Genomic DNA, 23243 nt, shown 5'->3' with positions numbered 1-23243 from the left:
TCATATAAGTTACTTGGGAACAGACATCGTAGTTGGCTTTATTTATTTGAGTATAACTAATACTAGAATACTTGTTAGAATATTCAAAACGTTTTTTTGGCAAAATCAATTTATTTTATTCAAAACAGTCCCCTTCCGACTTAATACAGTGATTTTCATGGTATAAAAGCATGTCAGGATGTCGGTACAAGACTTTTGGATGGCTTCTACGACCATAAGACGCTTTCCTTTAATCGGCAAATGCATTTTTTCGAAAAAAAGTAAAAGGTCAAAGTCGCACTTGGAATCGTAAAAGCAAATCAACATTTCTTCGCTTTTGACTCTTCCGAATAAGATTTTTTGGTTTTTAGCTGGTCTGGCGCCTTCCACTCGGAACTTTGACGCTTGGTTTCTGGATCATATTGAAAAAACTACTTTTTATCACCAGTCACAATGTTGGATACGGAAGTTTTGGTCCTTTTTAGTCTCCGTGATGATGTCTTTCAAATGTTGAATTTTTGGCCGTCAGTCAACTTGTGCAGAACAAACCGTGTACAACGACAGCGCAAATGTTTGGCCAAAATGCGATAAATTGATATTTTTGAGATACTCAGTTCGAATTCCATAAATTTTAATGACGACTTTGACTGATCTTTGATGGATTCAGGGACAGTTTTGATGGAACTTAAAAAGTTATCTATCCTGGAGTAAACGTACATTCCCTTCCCAGTTTGTCCCTTAGACATATTTAACAATTTTAGCATTCTACATAGCCACCCACCCAATATTTGCGTCTCGTCTAAATCCTTTTGCATGTAAAGTAAACACTATCAAGCGTTTCAGCAATTAGTAGGTAGGCTGAAAGCAATTTGGTTATCGTCGAGCGGAGATATTTTCAGATAGGTCCTCGACAATGTAAACTGCCAAATTACCTAGACCAACAACGGCTGGCGTCGATGTCTTCTACCAACCTATCGCGCTTTTATTGTTTTACAATTAGTGTAAACATCCTAGAAGTCACTAAGAGTACTGATTCGTACTATGAATCAGCCGTGATAAATCACGGCGTTGGAAAACAAATAAATAACCAAAGCAAACAAATTGGAAGCAAATTTTCCTTCTAAATCTTCCTTATTCTAAATATTTTTATTGAAAGAAAGCCAAAATGACAACGTAAGTCAAAAATATTTATTGAACGATTTAATTTGGGCTTTTTTTGAAATATGTGGCTTAAATTACCTGTGAACTGAATTTATCTTCAGTTGTTAAAGCCTACTTTTTATTTTTTAGCAATCAAACTTGACAAAAACTGGGTAAATTTTATTTAAAATCTGACTACGACAGTGGATTTTGCACCTCCTCAATATGGTTTTTAATATTAAAGATTGTGTTGTGTTCTTTTTAAATGCCCAGTTACAATATTTTTTATATTTTAATGGATAAACCAATTATTAATTGCGAATAACAAAAAACCGTAGAAAAATAATGACACAACCATGAACACATACACAAAAATTGAACCATAATCTTAAATTTAATTTTTTCATTTGGATTTTTGAGCAATGGCTAACTTGATTAGTTTTATATATACAGGTTTTTTTTGAAAAATCGCCCATTTACATTAACCTCTCTATCTCTGTTATTATTAAATTTAGGAGAAAAAAGTTTGCAAATTATTTTTTCTATTTTTTTATGAGGAAGCTTTTGAAGTACTCAGATTTTTTTACAAATCGCACAGTTTTTCCGATATTACAAAAACAAAGGTTAAAGACTATTAAGAAATGTTTTTTTTAATTAAGTATTTAAATATACATATTTAAATAAATAGGTCTTTTATTTCTTTACAGAAATTGCATAATATGTATTTTTAAGTGTACTTTGTACTCCTATTTTAAGGAAGCTATCTAATTAATTTGTTTAAATAATGTTCTGTATTATTTTTGAGCTACCATATTTATAGCGCTTTGGATAAGAATGAGAATTGTTTAACAGTGTTTTTTGATCTTCAAAAGGCCTTTGATACAGTTAGTCATGAAAATCTGTTTTTAACGCTGGAGAACTATGGTTTCAGAGGTGTTTCTCTAAAACTATTGAAGAATTATTTATCTCAGAGGCAACAAAAAGTATGTATTAATGGTACTTACAGTGAGGTAAGTACAGTGGAATTTGGCGTGCCCCAAGGTACCGTTCTCGGACCAATATTATTTATTCTCTATATAAATTCTATCTTCTCCATACCAACAAGTGGTCAGACTTTCTCATATGCAGATGATACTGCAGTTTTTTATAAAGCAGATTCCTGGCTCTCACTGAAAGAGAAAGTAGAGAATGATCTTATTTTATTTAAAAATTGGTTTGACAGTAAATTACTAACTATTAATATCATAAAGACTAAATACGTACCTTTTGCGATTTATGCAAACAGATTACCGAATTTTGATAATTTAAAAATAGGGAACGAACAAATTATTAAATCAGTAAATAGCATAAAGTATCTTGGCATCGTCCTAGACTGCCATTTAAGATGGAATGAGCATATAAAAGCGGTAATAAAAAAGCTCAGAGGTATTTTATTTATTTTTAAGGAACTAAAAAAATATTTGCAAGTATGGCATCTAAAAATAATATACTTTAGCCTCGTAGAATCCCATTTGAAATATGGTATAATCGCATGGGGTGGAGCCTTAAATGCGCATATACACGATTTGGACGTTATACATAAAAAGTTTTTAAAAATAATGTTGGACAAAGGGAAAAGATATTCTACAAAAAAATTATTTGAAAATAGCGGTGTTTTAGATCTGAGTGTCTGGAGGCTCATTTGAGTCACAGTCGTGCAAGTAGTGTGTGTCATACGAGGCAATCTGCAAAATTATTTTTGCGGGTGCCAACAATGAATACCACTATGGCGCAACGTAGCTGGGTATTCTTGGGCCCGAGGTGTTTCAATTGTCTTCCTGAAGATATCAAGTCGCATACCTACCGAACGTTCAAATCACAACTAAAGAAATATTTGTTGACGACTGACAGGATTGTAATAAAAGAGTTAATTGATTTAAAGAATCATATACTGATATAGCTGCGTGATGATTTGTTTGCTGATCATGCAAATTTCATCGCTGTAGCTACTGGATAATTTGTTTGCTGATCATGCAAGTTTCATCGCTGTATATATATATATGTCTTTATGGGTTATATTACTTTTAGTATTTATTTTGTTTTTTTTTAAGAGTAGATATTATTTTATTATTGTATCTGGGTTCACGAACAGGTGTTCTTTCACCGTGTTGAACTCATCTGCTGTTTATTTTACTATTGTGTGTTTCCTTGTTTTATACTGATTTATGTGCAGGTGCATTTTTCACCGTTTTCAGCTTGTCTGTAATATATATTTTGTGCATTATAAAATTTATTACCCACTTTATTATAGAAACGTTGTAAAATAAACTTATTTATTTATTTATTATTTATTTGTCTTTATGCATATTTCAAAAATTTTCTCTGATTCCCTTTGAAAAACACGAATACTTACACGTATAAAATATATTATTTATTGAAATGTTACAATGTATATGTATACATAATTTCTTATTCCACCTTTAAAGTACTATGTAGTTTTCCTATTTCATAATAAAATTATACTTTAGATGTAAATACCTATATATCAACTTGCAAAACATTTCGAGACAGTTACAGAAAAAGTGTAAAATAACAAGCTTAATGTAACTTTGTTTGTACAAGGTAATTTTACATTAACTTATGTGGCTTTAAAATAATAGCTGTTTTACATTGACAATTTATTGATGAATAAATTGACGAAGTTCTTCATGAATTATTAATTCACGAATTTATTGGTAAACAGTGTGGTTTTACACTGCTACAGACTTTGTCAAGTTTTTTGACGCATGATTCAGTTCTACCAACGAATCAAAGAAGCAAATAAATTTCAAAAATGTCACCTTTCCACTCATAACTGTAGTGATACAACAGAGGTACCGTTTTGACACATATTATATAAATATTAGTGTTTGTAAGTAACAAATCGGTAAAAACAATGCAAAACTAGTACGACGCCACACAATTATTTATATATTCCAATAACATAACCTCATTCCTGATCTGAGGGTGGAAATCTGTTGGGTTGGCACTTCCGAACTTCACGAAGAAATTGACGAAAATTAGAACATGCTCTAATTCATCAAGAACTTGATGAATAAATTCATGAAGTTATTTGACAGCAGATTTGGTGCATTACACTTGTCCAACTTCTTGATGAAGCGTCTTCATGAATTAATTGATCAATAAATTGTCAATCTAAAATAGCTAAGTATAACCAATGATCTAGGAGTGGAAGTTACATACATTTTCATGTGTATACTACACTGTTCCAAATTTGAAGCCTATATTAGCAATATTAAAACTACAGGTATGTTTGAAAGTATGTCCTGTTTGCACACAGATATCTGTTTTGCATATGTAAAAATAACAAATTTTATTGTATCAAAACCAAAATACAACTAAATTTTAACTTCAACTAGCCACATTTGCGTCTCTCCTCCTCAAGTTTGCTTTCGCGAAGAATAAAACGCCAGTGCTGAACAGATATATAACCATTATGATTATGGAAGTGTTGAGGATACCTATGACGTCGAATAACGCCTCAGCTATCAGTGCAAATATTATAGCGAAGAGGAATATAGTGGCGTTCATCACAGAACAGCTGACCGTCTCTGGTACGGGATACGTCTCCTCCAAGGTATATTCGAAGCTGATTATCAGCCCGCTAGCTGCGAAGAATCTGGAAAACGATAATAATAGTTATTATCTTCAATTTTTCTGAAATGTTTTTACACTGCTTCAATTTAAACTATACTGCTAAGAAAATAAATAACCGTAAATATTTTCTTTACTGTCGCAGGTAACTTGAATATTATATCTACAATATGTCCCACTTTTCATGGAGCCACCCTAATATCTCGCTCACCTAATGTCCCAATATTTTTAAAATTAGGTTCGATTTTATAAATTTTAATTTAGCTACAGTTAGATGACCTGTTCACTTGTAACTATAGTAGGATCATATTCGATGCAAAGTAATAAATCATTGCCTGTCAAGAGATCCAGTGCCATACGCTTTTAAGGGTTTTAGAAATTGAATAATTTCTTTATACATTATGAAGGGAGTAGGGATCAGTTCACGTCTGGCACCCTTGTTCCTACAAAAATTCCTTTATTTTCATAAACTATTTATTTTAAATGTAATTTATTATAAATCCAATTTGTTTTTTAATTTCCACATATATACTACATTTTACCTCTGTACGCGTCACTGTTGTTTACTTGTTTTTTGGAGGCGCTCTCTGATTTACGATCAAGCTCGCCAGGTTAGTATTCGACGTATAACCGACCACTTCGTACACTCGATGGACCTGGGCGACTGCAGCTACTACCAGAACACAGTGCGTATGCAGCGGTATTTCAGATTTAACATTCAATTTCATTTTAAATTTGAAATGGTTCATCTTATGCCTCCTAAAAATGATGACACGATTTTCCTTTGATAAAAGACCGACAACCTTTTGCTCTACTTTGCATCGAATACGATCTACTATAGTTACTAGCTATCAATAAGCTATTTTAGCTACTGCAATTGAATTGTTTCTCTGTGACATCGTACAACTTTTTTCCTAATGCAAATAAATTTTCAATGTAGCGTAACCTTATTTTGTTTACTTAAACTGAGATTACACTGCAACAACACGTTGCAGGCAATTTATCGCTTGAGAATTACTCACCCGAATGTAGGTATGGCTATATAAGAGCCGACTTTGGACTTTACAGTTAAAACAGTAATCGCAACGACGTAAAGGATTATTGATGCCAACATAACCCCAATAGAGGTCCTCCTAAACAAAAACAGTACTTTAAAATTTTCGATAGCGACGATTTTAAAATCACTTACTTGAACTGGTGAGTTTTATCCAAAATTAAGCCAAAAATAACGCTGCCTATGCAACCACCTGATATAATGGCGCTTAAAGTTATAATACCAACATCGTGTTCTCCATCCTATAAAAAAGATTATAATTCATATTTTCTATATTTCACTCACTATTTGACTGTCTCTCTATGTCTATCTGTACAGGGTTGTTCTCATAACATTCTACTCCCCTTATCATTTTTACATTTCTATATACGAAAAAATGCTAACACCTAAATTTAAGAAAATTTTCTTGTGATCTCAAAGAAATATGTTAAATAAACAATTTAATTGCATTTCAGAGAATATAAAAACTTTTGTTTTTTTTTAAGGAACATTCTGTATATTTGTAATTTTTTTGGATTTCTCTCTTTTTTCTGGCCATAATGATATATATGCTCTCTACTCTAAGACGGCTACTCCTATGAATCTCGCTTACGGTGACGGCCCACTAAAATTATTTCAGAAACTACTTCGATTTGAATTTTGAAAATTTGGGATATCGGGTTTTCGGGCACGCCCTTCTCAACTAAAATGATGGCGTCCACGTACCACTTCCGGTTATACCGGAAGTCGCCATCAACTTGCTTATTTTAAATGGAAGGTTTTCTATATTCCGTAAGTGCTTGAATAGAATTGAAGTTACATTGATAGTACAATACAACCATATTTCAATATGTGAAAATATTATTATTATTCAAAATTATAGTTTTTCAAATCACAGTTAACTGTAACAATTTTCAAACCAACAGTTATCTATAAAATATAATAATAAACAATTTGTTAAATGATGAAATTACTGGGATAACACATTTGTTTTCATAGCGTGCTACATTTAATTCACTTTTCTCTAAAGTAAAAACCAATATTATAAAAATGTGTGTATTTTGCTTAAAAGAAATACATTATATTTATTAAATGATTTGTAGTTGAAATGTCTACAACAATTTCTACGTTAACATGAAAATGTTCACATTTTTTGTACCAAAATAGTAAAAAAATGTTATAAATATAAAAGATAAAGGTAAAATGTAGTATATCGCATGAGAGGAAAAAACGAGCAATTTTTTGTAGAGGGCGCAGCAAATTATATACGACATTTTAAAAATATGTATACACTATGTGAAAGATACCAATTTTGCCATGAAATTTTATTGAAATAAGTTTCCTCTTAAAACAAAAAAGTTAGACGACCCTAAACTTTCGGTACTTTTCCGTTTTTTTATGATTATTTACAAAGTTGGCCATGGATCTCAAATTTGTTTTTACAAGCACCAAGACCTCAAAAAATGCAACAAAAACATATAAAGACTTTGACGCGTATTAAGCGAGATACATAGGCGTAACCCTCTTTATAGTCGACAGCCTGTATAGGTACATGCGAGGGTACATGTCATATGTTTGCTTCATAGTTTGGTTTATTTATTTATCCTGCACATTCTATTGAGTTTGCAAGAAAATTTCTTAAAATTTTAATATTTACCACTTCTATATTATGTATAGATGAAAAGGTCAAAAAAGAGAAGGGGTGTAGACTATTACGTGAATACCGCTGTATACGAGGCCTGTTCAGAAAATAACCGTATTTTTTTAATTACGCTCTAATATAGATATTTAGTGATAAGCAGTTGGCAGCATTGCGTTGCGCATAACCTCCTCTGTAACCACATGTTCTTGGATTGTTGATATCTCATTTAGTTTTCGTGATATTGTTATCTGAGTGTAACATGTTGAAGTGTTAGTGGCGATTTTTGAAATGTGCGATTTTCTGGAACAACGATGCACGGAAAATTTTGAGTGAAACTGGGAAAAACTTTCACGGAAACGTTTCAGCTTTTGAGACATGCTTACGGGGATGATGCTCTTGATGGTACGCAATGTTACGAATGGTTTTCACGATTTAAAAGTGGTCGTCAGTCAATTGTCAGAGAAATTGCAGAGGTTAGCATCTCAACTGGTTGATGCTATGAAATTTTGACTGAAAAACTGAGCATACAACGAGTTGCCACAAAACTTGTTCCTATTTTGATCGACAACTCCTTGAACAATCCAATGACGATGAAACATTCACTCAAAGAATCACAAAGGAATACAATTAATTAATAATAAAGTTTAAAAAAATACAATTCGGTTATTTTCTGAACAGACCCCGTATTATTTTGCTTACAGGAAAGTAATGCGTGTAGATGGTGTTGATCACTATTCCAAAACTATTCCATATACTATTGAATATCCCAAACGATAGCAGGAGCAACAAATAATTTTTATTTTTTACCAAACCCTTAAAATTATGGAAAAATGGTGGCAGCTCTTCACCCTCTTGTAGGATTTGTAACTGAGACTGACTAGGTGGTATGTCCGGTCTTGCTCTGAAAACTATATCCATTTAAGAAATTTTTTGGCGTGAGTCACTAATTTTGTTACGTACATACGATTACAATGACGAATACCACGCAGGAAAGTATTGCGTTGACCATCATCATGTTGTATAGGTTATCACCAACATCCGAGTCATTGTCGCTTTTTACTAAGAATGGAGGAAGAACAGAACCAATTGCAGCACCTAAACATATACGTCGTCAATTTCTGAAGCTTTCTGATGTCACCTGTTAGATTGCAATAGGCCCATTCAGTAAAAAATTTTTATTGCATATTTCAAAAGTTTACCCTTTAATTAGTTAGTATGCCAAAAATCAATTTTTTGTTTCAACGAGAAATGTGTGAAATAAATTAATGAAAACAGAGCGCGGAAAAACGTTGAGCAACCATTGCCTGACGTCATAATAGAGCACTCCGCTCACGCTCGCTCTCTTCCCATTCTGTGTTAATACATACGATATGTGGATCGATTCGCAGTTTCGTTAATTATTGTTTTTATGTCTAAATGGGTCGAAACCGAGGATTGTACAAATATTGTATAGTTCCAGGCTGCAAAAGTACCTCAGGATCGACTCCGAATAAAATATTTATTTCATTACCGAAAAATGAAAAGTTTGTGTGATGTTATCCACGGTTTCCCCAGCCACGGTATGCAACTCAAAACCACCTTCGTTTTTCTTTGGATGCACGTCTAGGGGGTTGTAAAATATTATTATTTGAACATTTAGAGCACAATTCTCAACTTTATGCCGGAAATAAATTCTGCCCCATCTAAATGTTCGTGTTCACAAAAAATTCGAAATACGACGGCGACAGGGACCTATAAGCAGTTAAGAACCACTCTAGTTTTTCTTTGGTTTTCCATCTAGAGGGTTTTAAATATTATTATTTGAACATTTAGAGCAGAATTATAAAATTTATGCTGGAAAAAATTTCTGCCCCATCTAAACGTACCCGTTCACAAAAATTTCGAAATACGTCGGCGAGAGGGACCTATAAGCAACTCAGAACCACCCTCGTTTTTCTTTGGTTGCCCGTCTAAGAGGTTATAAATATTATTATTTAAACATTTAGAGCAGAATTTTCAAATTTATGTCGAAAAAATAAATTCTACCCCATCTAAACGTTCCCGTCCACAAAAATTTCGAAATACGTTGCGAGAGGCACCTATAAGTAATTTATTTAAATAATAATATAGACGGGCAATCAAAGAAAAACGAGGGTGGTTCTGAGTTGCTCGCACATACACGTCGTCGCATACATCCACAAGTACCGAGTATAGTACGTTGGGTACATTTGTACACAAAATGGAAGGCAAAAGAAAATGTAGAAAAATGAACCATTTACGTCATTGAGAAAAATCCGAAAATGTATTTAGATATTCCAAGACATTCTATGTTTATAATAAATATGTTGTGTGAAAAATGCATTTCAACAAGACTTGATGTATATCTCTTATACACTCTCTATTTATACACTTAAAAATATAGGTATATAATATAGGTAAAAGTATAGCAAATATCTACACATCTCTCCGTCTGCTCGCGACTTGATCGCCGAGTGGCCGGTATTGTGACGTCATTAGCTGTTCTCTCGCAGCGTTGACCTTTTTAAGGGTCTTACAAATTCAGAATTAAATATATCACTTATTATTAATCCTATTGACCTAATTTTTTTAAGATATAATGAGGTGGTTAAATACTATCAGAAAATTAAAGAAAAAGTTTAAAATTAAATATCACTGAAAGGGCCTATTGATGTCATGTTGAGTCAATGTTACTATACATGATTAGAAATAAAAGGTGTTAGAAATTTGACTGCCTTAATTTTAACAGACGATAAAATAAGCAAAAAAAAACTTATATGACATGGGTCCTAAACTTCACCATTTCCGAGAAAAAAATTATCAAAATCTACAACTTATTGTATAAAAGTTCGATTAATTAAGGAATATTGACATAACTACGTGCATAGAATACCATAAATAAAATGTTTATCACTTTTTTTAACTTCTTTATGCTTAATTCTAAAAAATTAGCATTGATTGAATTTAAAATTCTATAAAATTCATATCGAGCAATGTGACAACGGCGCAGCGGTTTATTAACACGCAATTCAGTTGATATCTAGATTCGACGGTGTCGGAGTGTTTTTTGCGTACCACTATTTCCTTTTCTTGAGGTGTTTTCCAGCGAGTGCACAAAAATTGGATTCGAACGTGTCGTGCGTGCATCGAAAATGGTGGTGGACATTTTGAGCATATGTTGTAGTTTAAAAATTACTGAATTTTGCTTTTTGGGAAGTCCCTAAATTATTTTTAATATGTATGATCATTTGGACGACGTGAATCTTTGGGTACCTACTTTAATTACCTATATATTTTTCAAATTCATAATTTGATTAAAAATTAAGTTCCTGTTTTAAGGGATTCATAATTACTAAAATTCGAGCTAAAATTTAAGCACAACACTATCTTCGTACTACAAAATCGATTATTTATTTAAAAACTGGAGAACAATTGTATTGAAATTTACTAAATGTTTCATAATAATAGCTGTTTACATTTTTTCCGTAGGACAAGTCTAGCGCGTGTGCACGTGGGGTGCATCGGCAGGTTAAGCGCTGTTGTCACGTTGTGATGAAACTCCCCAATATTAATACTTGCTGTATTTTGAAAACTGTTAATCTTATGCCCCTGTAATATACAACTATTTTGTTCATTTATGATTACTCTATCTCATGCTAAGGTAATGGCAGTCAAACTTCTTACACCCTGTATAAAACAAATACATGGGACTTTAACTGTGTAAATAAAAAAACCTATACATATGTCAGTACATAGAATATATTCTTAATGTCTGACATAACACACTAAACTTCTAGTTTAAAGAAATGCTATGTAACACCAGTTATGTATCGAACAATAACAAATTTGAAATAACTTAACGTTACTAAAGAAAATTTATTTATGTAACTTCTAACTGTTTTTCTATTACTAAATAAAAGGTGGACAGTGATATCAGATTTTAATTGACCTTCCTATTAATAGATGGCACAATTACAATAGTTGTCCGCCAAATTAGTTTTAGTTTCCTATATTTTTTTAAATTTAATTTACTAATTACCCCATACAAAAATAAAACAATACAGTTTTTTGTCACGTTTATTCATTTATTGTTAATATCTAAAAAGGTGGCGAACACCCTAATAGGTACTGTTATTTTTCGTCCTATTGGGAAATTTACTATGAAGATACATTTTAGTCCATAGATGTAGCCATTACTTAATAGCCACTTTTAAGTAGAAGCGACTTTAATGGCAATTGTCAAATTAAGGAATAACTAATAGGAACTTTATTCAATAAACTTAAAGTAACTTTAAATCATTTCCGTTTGTATTTGTACTAAACAAGTCTTAGGTTTGAAAACAATCTAGCATATGTAGTTTTAATGATAACTTGCAAGATTAAAATCTTAAAAAGCCCAACTTTTATGTAAATGTCATATATTTAGATATTATAATACATAATTTAAATACAAGACTACAAGTGTTTCTTCTTTGTTTTTAGAATATCTTCTCTTACTATTTAACAAAGTAATTTATTAGTTAACTAATTATGTTTACTTCTACCAAATTTTAAACGTTTACTGTTAATTTATGCCCTTTTAATATTAAAACACTATACGTTTCGTCAGTCGGAACCCACAAGACATGTTGGTTTGAGCGGGACTATCGCTCTTTATGTCTTTACTCAGACATGGAGATAAGTGAACACCAAGCGCAGATGGTGGTTCCATCTGTGAACGGTCAGTGTTACTCACCCAGGCAATTTAATATGGTAAATAAGTCTCGTTCAAGTCAATCAGGATTGCTGGTAACTGATGAAGGTATAATAAAGTAAACATGTTCATATTTTATTTCAGTGCATTTGTAGCAGTAACAGTTTATTTTATATTCACCATTCCTAAAGTTTAATATTAAATAGTCTTGAAATGTGTAAGACTTACTTTTCGTTTATTAAATTTAAATTGACAACTTTCAAAATTATGAGGTTACCTATAGAAAATAAATAAATAAAAAATTGATTTCCTAACAATTCTTTTGCAATTGTTTTGTAAAAAATTTATAAAGTTTTACCTAGTTGCGTTCCCAAGACTGCTATGGCGCACGCAGTAGACACTTCGTTCGCACCAAACCATACAGAAGCTACCTTAGAGGGGATGCTTAACACAAAAATTTGCCCCACTGCACAAAACGCTTGCCCAATCATTATCACGTAAAATTTGTTTGGTTCAGCACCTGCCATTTTAACAACATTTCCTATTAATGTTAGACCAGTGCTGATGATCAAAGTTACTTTCATGTTCTAAAACACAACATAACTTTTAGTAACCATTAAATCTTTTAGGTAGGACAAATGTGTATAAAATAATTTGATTACTTATATACTATTTAATTCAGAGATGACTGCTTACATATCTTTCGATTGAATAGCTTACTGGTAAGAACAGTACTATGTAAGCAAGAAAAAATATCAGTCCAGTGGCGTCCACTGCAATAGTATCTACATTATAAAACCTAAAAAAAATAAGCGTTTTATTATACTTGCGTAAACAAATAAAGATAAAAAATAAATGTAGGCTTTAAGATTAAGTTTCATTTGACAAGTTTATGTTTTAACAAACCTTATGGATACATCAATTATTTATCTGTAAAAAAATATTTGTAAAAGTAAATATTGAACAAAAAAACGCACTGTAACAGTATTATTCAGTGCATTCTATTAATATTTTCTTGTCCATCTAAATAATCTATCTTTATCTATACGTATATGTTGTATTTTTTATATTAAGTAAAAAAAAACGTAAACGCATTTTATTAATGTGAACTATGGTCAAAACTCTGCTTATCGAATATTATCACACCGTTGAATACACTTGAAATAATCCAAAATCCGATAAATCAGTCTCACAAACGCATTGTTTTACTATTTATTTATCAGCCTTGGGATATATTGAATGAACAGGAATTAAATAAGACAATTCAATGCCAATTTATTATTTTAGGACGAAATCTACAAACTTTTTGGTGACGGCTTTGTAGCCATTGTTTAGACGAGGCACACTTGTTTGATTAACACCATGTGGTTAAAGTTGCACGACGCTAGGCCTCTCTCGATTCTGTAAATAAATAATGTGTGAAATTGTGCACGTTAGGGGACAGCCACATAAACAAAAATAGAAGTTAAGGTCGAAGAAAGATCTGGGAATCAAAATATGTATATTGTTTGAGGTATACACAGGGTGAACGGAAATTTCGAGTACAAAAATGATGTGAGAAATTCACATAACACTTCGTTTCGAAATGCCAACTTTAACCGAGCTACATAACCTCAAAGGTCATTTTTTAATCACTTTTTCCCGCTTAACCTCTTTGACAGTGATTCAAATTTGTCACACTTATAACATACGAAAAGATGTAACCTTGAGTAAAAAATCATAGGAATTGTCAAGCTCCAAAGTGCCAAAAAGGTACTTATTGAATATGGAAGTGAATAGAGCATTTTAATTTATAATTTTATGAAAAATGTGAGAAGAAAATTTTCGAGAAAATCGATATTTAAAGTTTTGGACTTTGTTCATCTACGTAGAGGCTGAACAAATTTTACCCGAGCTTACGCGGATATTGCCATCTGGGACGATATTCCCAGCAGAATGACAACCTTAGAAGTGTATTTCTATCAAAGCCAGTTGGAATAATTTAAGATAGCTACAGAAAGTTCCAGAGTGGGGCAGAAATTGACCGTTTTTTAAATTGTCCTTACTCAAATCTTTCATAAACACCAAAATCTCGATAAAATTAGATAAAATTCATATCGAGCAATGTGGCAATGGCGCGGCGGTTTATTAGCACGAGGTACTAAGGTGTCTAGCAACCACCAATACGCAATTTAGTTGGTATCTGGATTCGACCATGTCGGAGTGTTTTTTGCGTACCATTATTTCCTTTTTTGCGCGAATATTGGATTCGAAGGTGTCGTGCGTGCAAAGAAAATGGTGGTGGACATTTTGAGCATATGCTGTAGTTTGTTTTATACTTCAGCTACAAAATATGTCCAAGTACAGCAAAACAGTTTCAGATCATTTTGAAATGGTTCACAATATCTTTAGAATTCAAAAATATACCCCAACCCAGCCATGGACTACAGGGTCGTAAAGTCCCCATAGTTCATCGGCCGTTACGTGAGAGCGATAAAGAAAGTCATAGAAATCCGTGCGATAGAGAAAGATGGCTATATTGAAGGCGTCTAGTAGTCACCGCCCATTTCGCCCTTCCACAAATAAGATCCACATCTTATTTGTGGAAGGGCGAAATGGGCGGATTTCTATGACTTACTTTATCGCTCCACGTAACGGCCGATGAACCATGGGAACTTTCCGACCCTGTATATACAAATTCGAATCGCACTTTAAATACATTTATAAATATGGAAAAATATATCACAATAAAATAAGAAATACATTTGAAATATACAAAAGCTAGAAAACGGCTAAATACATATGTTGAAATAGATTTAATATAATTAAAAAATAACTGGAAATATTTCGAAACACATCGAAAATTTACAAACTTGTCTAAATACTTCGAAATGTCAAAGGTTAATGACCCCGAGGACTAGTGGTTAATATATACCTTCAGGTGCAGTCTAAGGATATTTTTCCGGTCATTTAACCGATATTTAAAAATTTCTATTTCGAAGTATTTCCAGGTATTTTGACGTTTTGACGGTATTTTGAGGTTTTCAAGATTTTTTGAACTTTTGATGGTAGATATTTCGGCATATTTCAAGGTATTTCAGGTGTATAGACGTATTTAGTTATGAAATATAAATGTCATAGTTAGTTGTAACGAATAATACACATTACAAGTATGTAGATGGCGTTAAAAAAATGTATGGCATGTATAAAAATGTATAAAATAGATATAATAATGCATAATTCGAAAAGTTTAAAATAGAAATAGAGATTTCTACAGGGTATTGACTATTGACATATATGTTCAAGCTATAACCTCCATTTGTTTAATAATTTTGCACCCCTCAATTTTTATTACTATTTGTGCTCAAAGTGAAGGACTAATACATTTTAGATGGAGATGCCTTTACCGTTAGTAATTATTTTATCACATAATTTTAGGTAAATTGTAATTGACTAATATTTTTTATATAATAGGTCTGTTCAGAAAGTAACCGAACTTTATTTTTAGGTTATTATACAGTGTGTCCCGTTTTTCAGGTTAATACCTCTGGAATTGTGAAGAGACTTTCCGCAAAAGCCTGGCCTACTACGGTTTTTTAAAAGGGTAGTTTTTACAGAAAGTAGTATTAGGCATTTTTTTTGTTAAAAAGATAATATTACCATTCTATTCAACACCCAAATACCCATATATCAAATTTGAACGACAAATGTCTATTGTGTGTTTTTTTATGTGGTGCCAAACTTTGAAAAATCAGACAGCAAAAATTTATAATAAGCAGGTCAAAGATTGCCATGAAAGTGAAAACAAATACCAATCGGACAAAGAAAAAATACAGACACTATAAATTTAACACTTTTAATTGTGGCTGTGGTAAAAATAATAATTAACATACAAAAAATGTAGTTAATGAATTATAAATATTAAGTTGTTAAACAAAAAATTGCAATTCGTAACATCGCATACGACGCAGAGCATCATCTCCGTAAGCTTGTTTCAAAAGTTGAAACGTTTCCGTGAAAGTTTTCCTCAGTTTCACGCAAAATTTTAGGTTGGACCGTTGTTCCAGAAAATCCACATTTAAAAAATTATCACCAACATTTAAATAGGTTGCACTCAAATAATAATATCACGAAAACTAAATGAGATAGCAACAATCCAAGAACATGTGGTTACAGAGTAGGGTATGCGCAACGCAATGCGTGTCACCAAATAGATATTTCAAAGAGTTTAGTTATTTTCTGAACAGACCTGGTATGTACTTATTAAAATGTGACTTTCCTTAAAAACAGTAACTCTTAACAATTATGTTTCAAAAAGCTGCTTCAACGTTTCTTGCGTTTTGCTATGTTTACAGGACATTTAAGAAATGCTGAATAAAATGTAAATACAAACCACTTACTTCGTTACTATATTGGCTATTATGGTAAACTGCAGGAACTGCATAAAATTGACTATCGTGCTTAAGCAAAAGATAAGTAAAACCACCCATCTGTATTTATACACTTTTATGTCAACTAACGTAGCTGTTTGTGCATCCATTTCCATTATTCACTTAGCACAGATTTTTAACGATCCCATCACCTCATCTTTTCACGTAGTTGGCGGTATCTGAACAGCTATAAAATAAAACACACTCGTTATCATAGCTACCCACGTTTTATAATAATGATTGTGGATTAAGATCTGATTGTAAGTTCAAATTTGTTTTGTTAAATATTACTATCTTTTTTTAAAGGAAGATAATAATAAATGATATAAATATTTGATATACCTACATAATATAAATGGAATTTATTGTCAGGTATTTTTGTCAGTCCGTTGTTTGTTTATTTTTACGGATTTAAATGCCACATGTCCCGTGATTCATAGGAAGTATAATAGTAATCAGTTGTTATGTAAAACAAAATGTAGATAATACAAATAAAACTAGTCACCGCACTACCGCGTTGTAAAATAGTGAATCTCTGGAAACTTTTAACATTGAAAGATGAAGGTACAATTGCAATTATACGAAATTATAGCAGTAAGTATCTACTCGACTCAATAACAACAATATTTAATTAGGTACATATAAAGGAGGAGTGCCGGTTTTCGCCCCTATCAGAAATTTATCCTAATCATATGGAATATGTTTTTTGGACCTTCAGAAACAATATTAAATCGATTCTAGGCAAAATGCATGCAACGCAAACATTGAAAACTGCTTAAAAATGTAATCTGATGTACAGAATCATATAAATATTTTTCGTGTATAATTTAAGTAAAAACACTTTTTTGTAATCATAAAAGTAAACTTTTACTCTTTTCCCCCTCTATCCATAACCTCTAAAAGATACTTAAGTAAATGATTGAATATAAAAGAAATTCTACACCATGTAAAAACATTTATTTAAAGGTCTAGAAAAAATAATATTCTACTAGGTTTGGCTATAAGTAAACCTCCAAGCCGCCAGCACCTCACAGGGGACTCACTTTAAACCAGCACCCCAATCAGTGAGAGGTAAGGGGACTCACATCAAACAAAAAATATTGGAAATGAACTGTAATATTATAATTAAACCCTATTTTTATGCCTGTTTATAAAAGTTAGAGAAACAAGATGGAGGTACAAGGAAAAAAAAGATATACGGGATGGATGCTCGAATGGAAGGATGTGAATTGACCTATTTTTAAACTAGAAACATTTCAATATTGTTTATAACGAGCGTTCAAATAAAAACGTGGTCAAGTTGGTTCTGAAAATTTTGACGTAGGGCGTAGCGTATAGCAAATGAGCTTAAACGTCATCTGTCAAAGCGCTATATCGCCGCTATCAATTTGAATATTTTCGTTTTAAAATGCGTTTAAAATGGTATTTTCTCAAGAACAAAAAGTGTTTATCATAGAGTCCTACTTTAGAAATGGACGCAAGATTGATGGAATATGGAAGTATTCTATTGAGGAATGTTTCATAGAATTTCAAAATCAATTTCCCGGCGTTGTTGAGTACAAAATTTTTCAAAGTTCAGTTCAGCGTTGTGTTAATGTTTTTCGTGAAACGGGCAGTGTAACAAGAAAAGAAGGAAGCGGCCGACCTAAAAAGCGGACTGAAGAATTAAAAAACACAAATAACGGAAAATGCGCCAAGAACTTCTGTACGTGTTTTATCACAAATGATGGGAGTATCAGTCGGTCCCTGCCACACAGTGTTAAAAAAAGCTCCTTTAATTGTTTGTTATTGTTATCACGATTATTCTTTAAAATAAAGTTATATAGTCATTAACGTTATTGAAACTGACGTTGAGAAATGAGGTTAAGTTGGTCGCTATAAGCTACTCCCTACGTCCAATGTGTCAGAGCCAACTTCGACCACGTTTTTATTTGAACGCTCGTTATTAGACTGACAGATAAATGTTTTTGTGAAATCTCTTTGATATTCTTCAGTATCTTTCAGGGGTTACGTAGATGGGGGAGAAGGGTGGAAGGGGCAGAGGTAAATTATTTTTTATGACTACAAGCAAGTACCTATATTTTACTTAATTTGTACAGGGTGAGTCAACGATTGGTTAAAGTAGATTTGCTCCGAATTGCTAAAGTTTATCAAAAAACTCACGAAATCACGAAAAATGCTCCACTACACTGTTAAGCGAATATCTCCAGAAGTATTGAGTATAGGTATAGGACATGGTTAACAAAAGTTGTTAATTTTTAAAAGATCTAAAGGAATATTGAAAAATATACAGGGTGTTCCATTTAAAAAAATTAAGATTTTTTAGTTTAAACTTCTTCAAATCTGTCATTATTTTACGAACACCCTGTAGGCACTAATCAAAATTTGAATCCATGACGTTCTCAAGCCACCTTTACGGTAATACTGTACCAAAAATCTTGTTTTAATTCTTAAAAATAACGAGGATAGCTACTGTTAAATACAGGTAGAAAAATGCAATATTTTTTATTTAGTTCCAATTATTTCAGAATTTATTAAATTTAGATATAGGAAACTTTATATCAAAATGTTTCAAATTAAACGTAGAATCTAAAAATGTTGTAAAATACAGGGTGTTCCATTTAAAAAAATGTAAGTTTGGCCTGCCACAAATTTTTGGAGCACCCTGTATATTTTAAAATATTTTTAAAATGTGTCCTGTTAGCGTACTTATCACCCTGTAGAAATAGTTTTTTAATAAGCTTTAGCAATTCGAAGTAAATCTACTTTAACCAATCGTTGACTCACCCTGTACACTAAAAATGTAATTTATATGATTCTGTGGATCAGATGTAAGAAAAATGATTTTATTACGTTATTAAGAATTTTTGAGTGTTTTGGGTGAAGAGGTTTAATCCGTTTTGTCTAGAATCGATTTAATATTGTTGCTTTAGATTCAAAAAACATGTTCCATGTTATGTTTAGGATCAATTTCTGATAATTATTCTATACAATAATTTAAAGTTAACAAGCAAATTATATACCATTCCTAAACAAAACTGTTATACAAATCTAAACTACTTTCTACTCACCTCAATGTACACTTTCTCTTGTTCATGTAAAACATTATTTAATTAATACAAACTTCTTGGATCTACAGATGAATGATAAATAACCTTACAAACTGTAAATAGTTAGTGTTGAAGTCATTTGAAATTATATTGCTACCTTGTAAATTGCTGATTGTGTGTTAAGGTCAAAACCGTATCTATGAAGACGTAACGAAACGTTCATGGCGTTTATACAAGGTATTTTGAAAAGGTGTTACAAATTTCCGCACTTAAGAAAAAAGTTTCTATATGAGTATACAGAGTAATCTTAAATGGGTGCATATATTTGAATTAATTAATCTGTAACGTAAACGAGTCCAGTAAAATATATATTTTTTTTAATTGCAAATATTTATAGATATTTTTTGTAGTCCATAAAATAATTAAAATCCTGCCCGGTGTTGGTTGCTGCAGTGATTTAAAGTTCGGGATGTGTGACTCTTAACAGATCCGTACTCAGCTCACTTTCCCATTGTTCATTTTAGTTCTTTGCTAGATTTTGTTCCGACTGCTTCAAGTTTTTATTTTATACGTCTGCATAAACCACTATGAGTTGTAAGACAGGGTGTGTATTTAGATATTTATACAAGGTGTTCAAATTTATAGATGTACAAACCATGAACATGACTAAAAAACAGATATTTTTTTAATAAACCATAGAAAGGCACATATTTGGAAACTATAACTTTAAACTTTAAATCCTACTGTCCCACAATTTTCTTTTCGGGGACAAAATTGTATTAGTGCTTTTTTATCAGAAATCTAATAATATCTATACTATACCGTGCCAATTTTTATCAAAATACATTCATTTTTAAACTTACATAAAAATAAATAAAATATCCTGCTACATTTTTATTTTGATAAATAATTTTATTGTTTTATGTTTTATTTATTTAATTTCTTCTGAATTAATGTTGAAAAATTGTTTCTCGGGCATTCTACTGTAAGAGAAACAACACAACGTATATACAACTGCCGAAATATAAGCAATAGACAAGATCTGGCAAAATGAATTTTAGCTTTATTTTTTAGAATCAAATTTTAGGTTTTGAAATTTTATATCGAAAAGTTGCTGATTGCGTGGCCTTTTTTTAGAATCAAACAAAAGCCTGTTTAGGTTTTAAAATTTAATTTTTTTTTAGAAAGAGGGTCAAGCGTAGAGCTTGTAACCCCGGGCCTCGCCATACGTTAATCCTGACTAGAATATTATTATGTTACGGTAAGAAGTTAAACTAAACATTTAATTTTTTTCAGCACTTGCTTAACTCAAAAGATACTAATTTTTGAGTGCTTAAATCCCAAGAACGTCACGATAAATTAATGTAATAATAATCACACCATTTGATCTCTCTAATGGGAGGAAGTACAAGGGGCCCAATGGGGCCTAAGTGCTGTAGCTTTCTAAAATCCAAGGCGTAAAAATCCAGGTGGCATTTAGTGTAAAGACAGAAATTGCAAAAAATGTAGATAATTTAGACGTAGCAATGCATAAGTGGTCTAGGTTATGCGTAAATAGTGAAAACAGCGGTTTGCAACTCGTTTTCTATTAATAAATGTTTATTTGGAATTTAGCTTTTTTATCCCAAAAAACAACAATTTATTATTCGTTTTACCCAGTAAGCTATATAGCTTTGTCTGTAGTAAACTGAGTGTTTAAAATAAATGTACACATTTAAAATTCACTCTGTATGTACGAAAAGTGTGGCAATTTGGAAATCTTTATTTCTTTAACTTTATCTTTGCCTGTAGAAACAATTTTTAAGGATTTTCAAATAAACAAAATCAATTAGACACTCTATTCGATTATTTTTTAAACATTTTTGAGAAAAGTATATTAGTTGACCTGCATAAATTTTTCGATGATACCATTTCTAGTTATGGGGTCCATTAGCAAATAATTTTTATAGTCAAGTGGTGAACTCAATTGAATTACTAAATCATTTTCATTATTATATCATTTTTAAGAGAATGTCCCATTGTTCATAATGACAATAGTGGTTACAGTGTACATCGTTTCGAATATAAACCTGGTATTTTAATATTGAACTAAATCACTAAATCTTTTCTACTGCTCACACTTCTATAAACTTGTTTTTTTCTCTATCTACTGAAAGTGCACACTTAATGTTTGTTGATAGTATTGTAATGGCAATGACTACAAAATTAGTCTCAACGATTACGGCAACTTTCGTTGAGTTTTTCGCAGTCTCTGACGCCTAATCTTCAAGTGTAGACTACTCTAATGGCAATAATTAGCATGTATCTCTGGCCATTCCAAGTACCATTTAATGTTCCAAACCAAGACTAGACGTCTCGTACGATGGGCTTGACAGTTTGCACGATACCGACAGATTGTACAGAGTGGTCGCTCTTTTTACATCTCTTAAAAGAGTAAAATAAAAATAAGATGTGAATAATTCATTAGCTGGAACTGATAGCTATCATTTCTCTTGTTCGTACATCAAGATACGGGTAAGCAGCGCATTAATTCCAGTTAATAGATTTCTTTTATATTTGTCTTATTATTCAGTCATTAAATTAACTCTTTATCACATCTTAATAAGTTAATACGATAAAATAGATTGTTTTGAATTATTTTTTGTAACGTTCTGAACAGCATAGAAAGAAACGATGATAAAAATGCAACTTACCGTTTCGAAGATACCAAAATAGTTTGAGATATAGTGACCACCCCTGTTTATGACGGCGCCCAGTTATCTCACAGTTCTTAATGGTAGCGCTATTAGCTAAAATTATTGCCGTTTTAGTTTAGAATCGTGGCTGCTTTAGAAGTAGTACTCATAACCTTCAATGATAAGAAGTTATACGGAAGCGAAACTACTAACTGTCGGTCATGTTTTGTACGAATGGCTACGATTATTTTACAGTGCAAATAAATTATTACTTATTCATACTGAAAATGACAGTAGAAAAAAATCATGAGGTTCTATTCAGGATGTCCGGAAATTGTATAAGCAAAAAATTTATTAGATGATTCTGCTCGTAAACGTTGACCTGTGACACGTTTTCAAAAACTCAATATTAACTAAGCCTCAAAATTATTATTATTATTTTTATTAAATTAATTTTGCAACAATATTTTACGACCACATTTTCTGTTTAAATCTCTAAATTATTATTTTGTTAAATATTTTATTTCTCGTAAACGGTTGATATTATTTATTTAAAACATGGGGGCTAGAATTTAAACTGTTATTTTTTTTGAAAAACCGCAAATCATTTATGGCCCTTAAGGTTTAAATTTTGATGATTTTCTTTTGTTGATGCTGTTTTTAACAATAACAAGTATATTACATTTAAAGAAAAATAGTTTTAGTAAAAAAAAGCTGAAGAAAAAATTTTAATTAAAAAAAATTTTTGAAGTTGTATAACTTCATTAATACTGATGTATTATAGGAAGTTGTATCATTACCTTTATGGGTAGAATATTCCCTACGTAAGTTTTCGAACACCCTGTATATAAAAAATAATTTAAAAAAAATATCTTTCAGGGTTTCAGATGATTATATCTCAGATCAAAATAAGAAAGATTAATACAAATAAGGATAAGACCTTTGTTGAAAGATAAGTTTCCCAAATGTCTGGTAAAACACGTGGCAATCAT

At 31.6% G+C, this 23243-nt stretch overlaps 1 protein-coding gene across 3 annotated transcripts; it reads right to left on the bottom strand.

Moving 5' to 3' along the window:
- Positions 1-4406: 4406 nt before the first annotated feature.
- On the bottom strand, positions 4407-22338 carry LOC108910488 (feline leukemia virus subgroup C receptor-related protein 2-like). 3 transcript variants are annotated; one of them, XM_018715095.2, is made up of 9 exons: positions 22270-22338; positions 16497-16713; positions 12814-12916; positions 12476-12704; positions 8388-8522; positions 8127-8335; positions 5942-6048; positions 5775-5885; positions 4407-4777 (listed from the first exon to the last, which is right to left on the bottom strand). In XM_018715095.2, exons 2-9 carry the CDS (start codon positions 16640-16642, stop codon positions 4510-4512), a joined length of 1308 nt encoding a protein of 435 aa, XP_018570611.1. In that variant the 5' UTR covers positions 16643-16713; positions 22270-22338; the 3' UTR covers positions 4407-4509. The 3 variants fall into 3 exon arrangements, with proteins under 3 accessions (XP_018570611.1, XP_018570609.1, XP_018570610.1); XM_018715093.1 differs by lacking the exon at positions 22270-22338 and adding an exon at positions 19598-19688; XM_018715094.1 differs by lacking the exon at positions 22270-22338 and adding an exon at positions 16873-17026.
- Positions 22339-23243: the final 905 nt, after the last annotated feature.

This window comes from Anoplophora glabripennis, unplaced genomic scaffold (assembly GCF_000390285.2).
Source record: "Anoplophora glabripennis isolate ALB-LARVAE unplaced genomic scaffold, Agla_2.0 scaffold376, whole genome shotgun sequence".
Taxonomy (NCBI): domain Eukaryota; kingdom Metazoa; phylum Arthropoda; class Insecta; order Coleoptera; family Cerambycidae; genus Anoplophora; species Anoplophora glabripennis.
Note: the sequence above shows the minus strand (reverse complement) of the source record. Positions and strands in the feature narration are given on the sequence as shown.

Excerpts from the sequence above, each read along its gene's own strand:
- LOC108910488 (XM_018715095.2), bottom strand. The coding sequence starts at position 16,642 with ATGGAAATGGATGCACAAACAGCTACGTTAGTTGACATAAAAGTGTAT. Across the intron at positions 12,917-16,496 it reads ATAGCCAATATAGTAACGAA|GTTTTATAATGTAGATACTA; the intron begins GTAAGTGGTTTG and ends TATTTTTTTTAG. Across the intron at positions 12,705-12,813 it reads GCTATTCAATCGAAAGATAT|AACATGAAAGTAACTTTGAT; the intron begins GTAAGCAGTCAT and ends GTTGTGTTTTAG.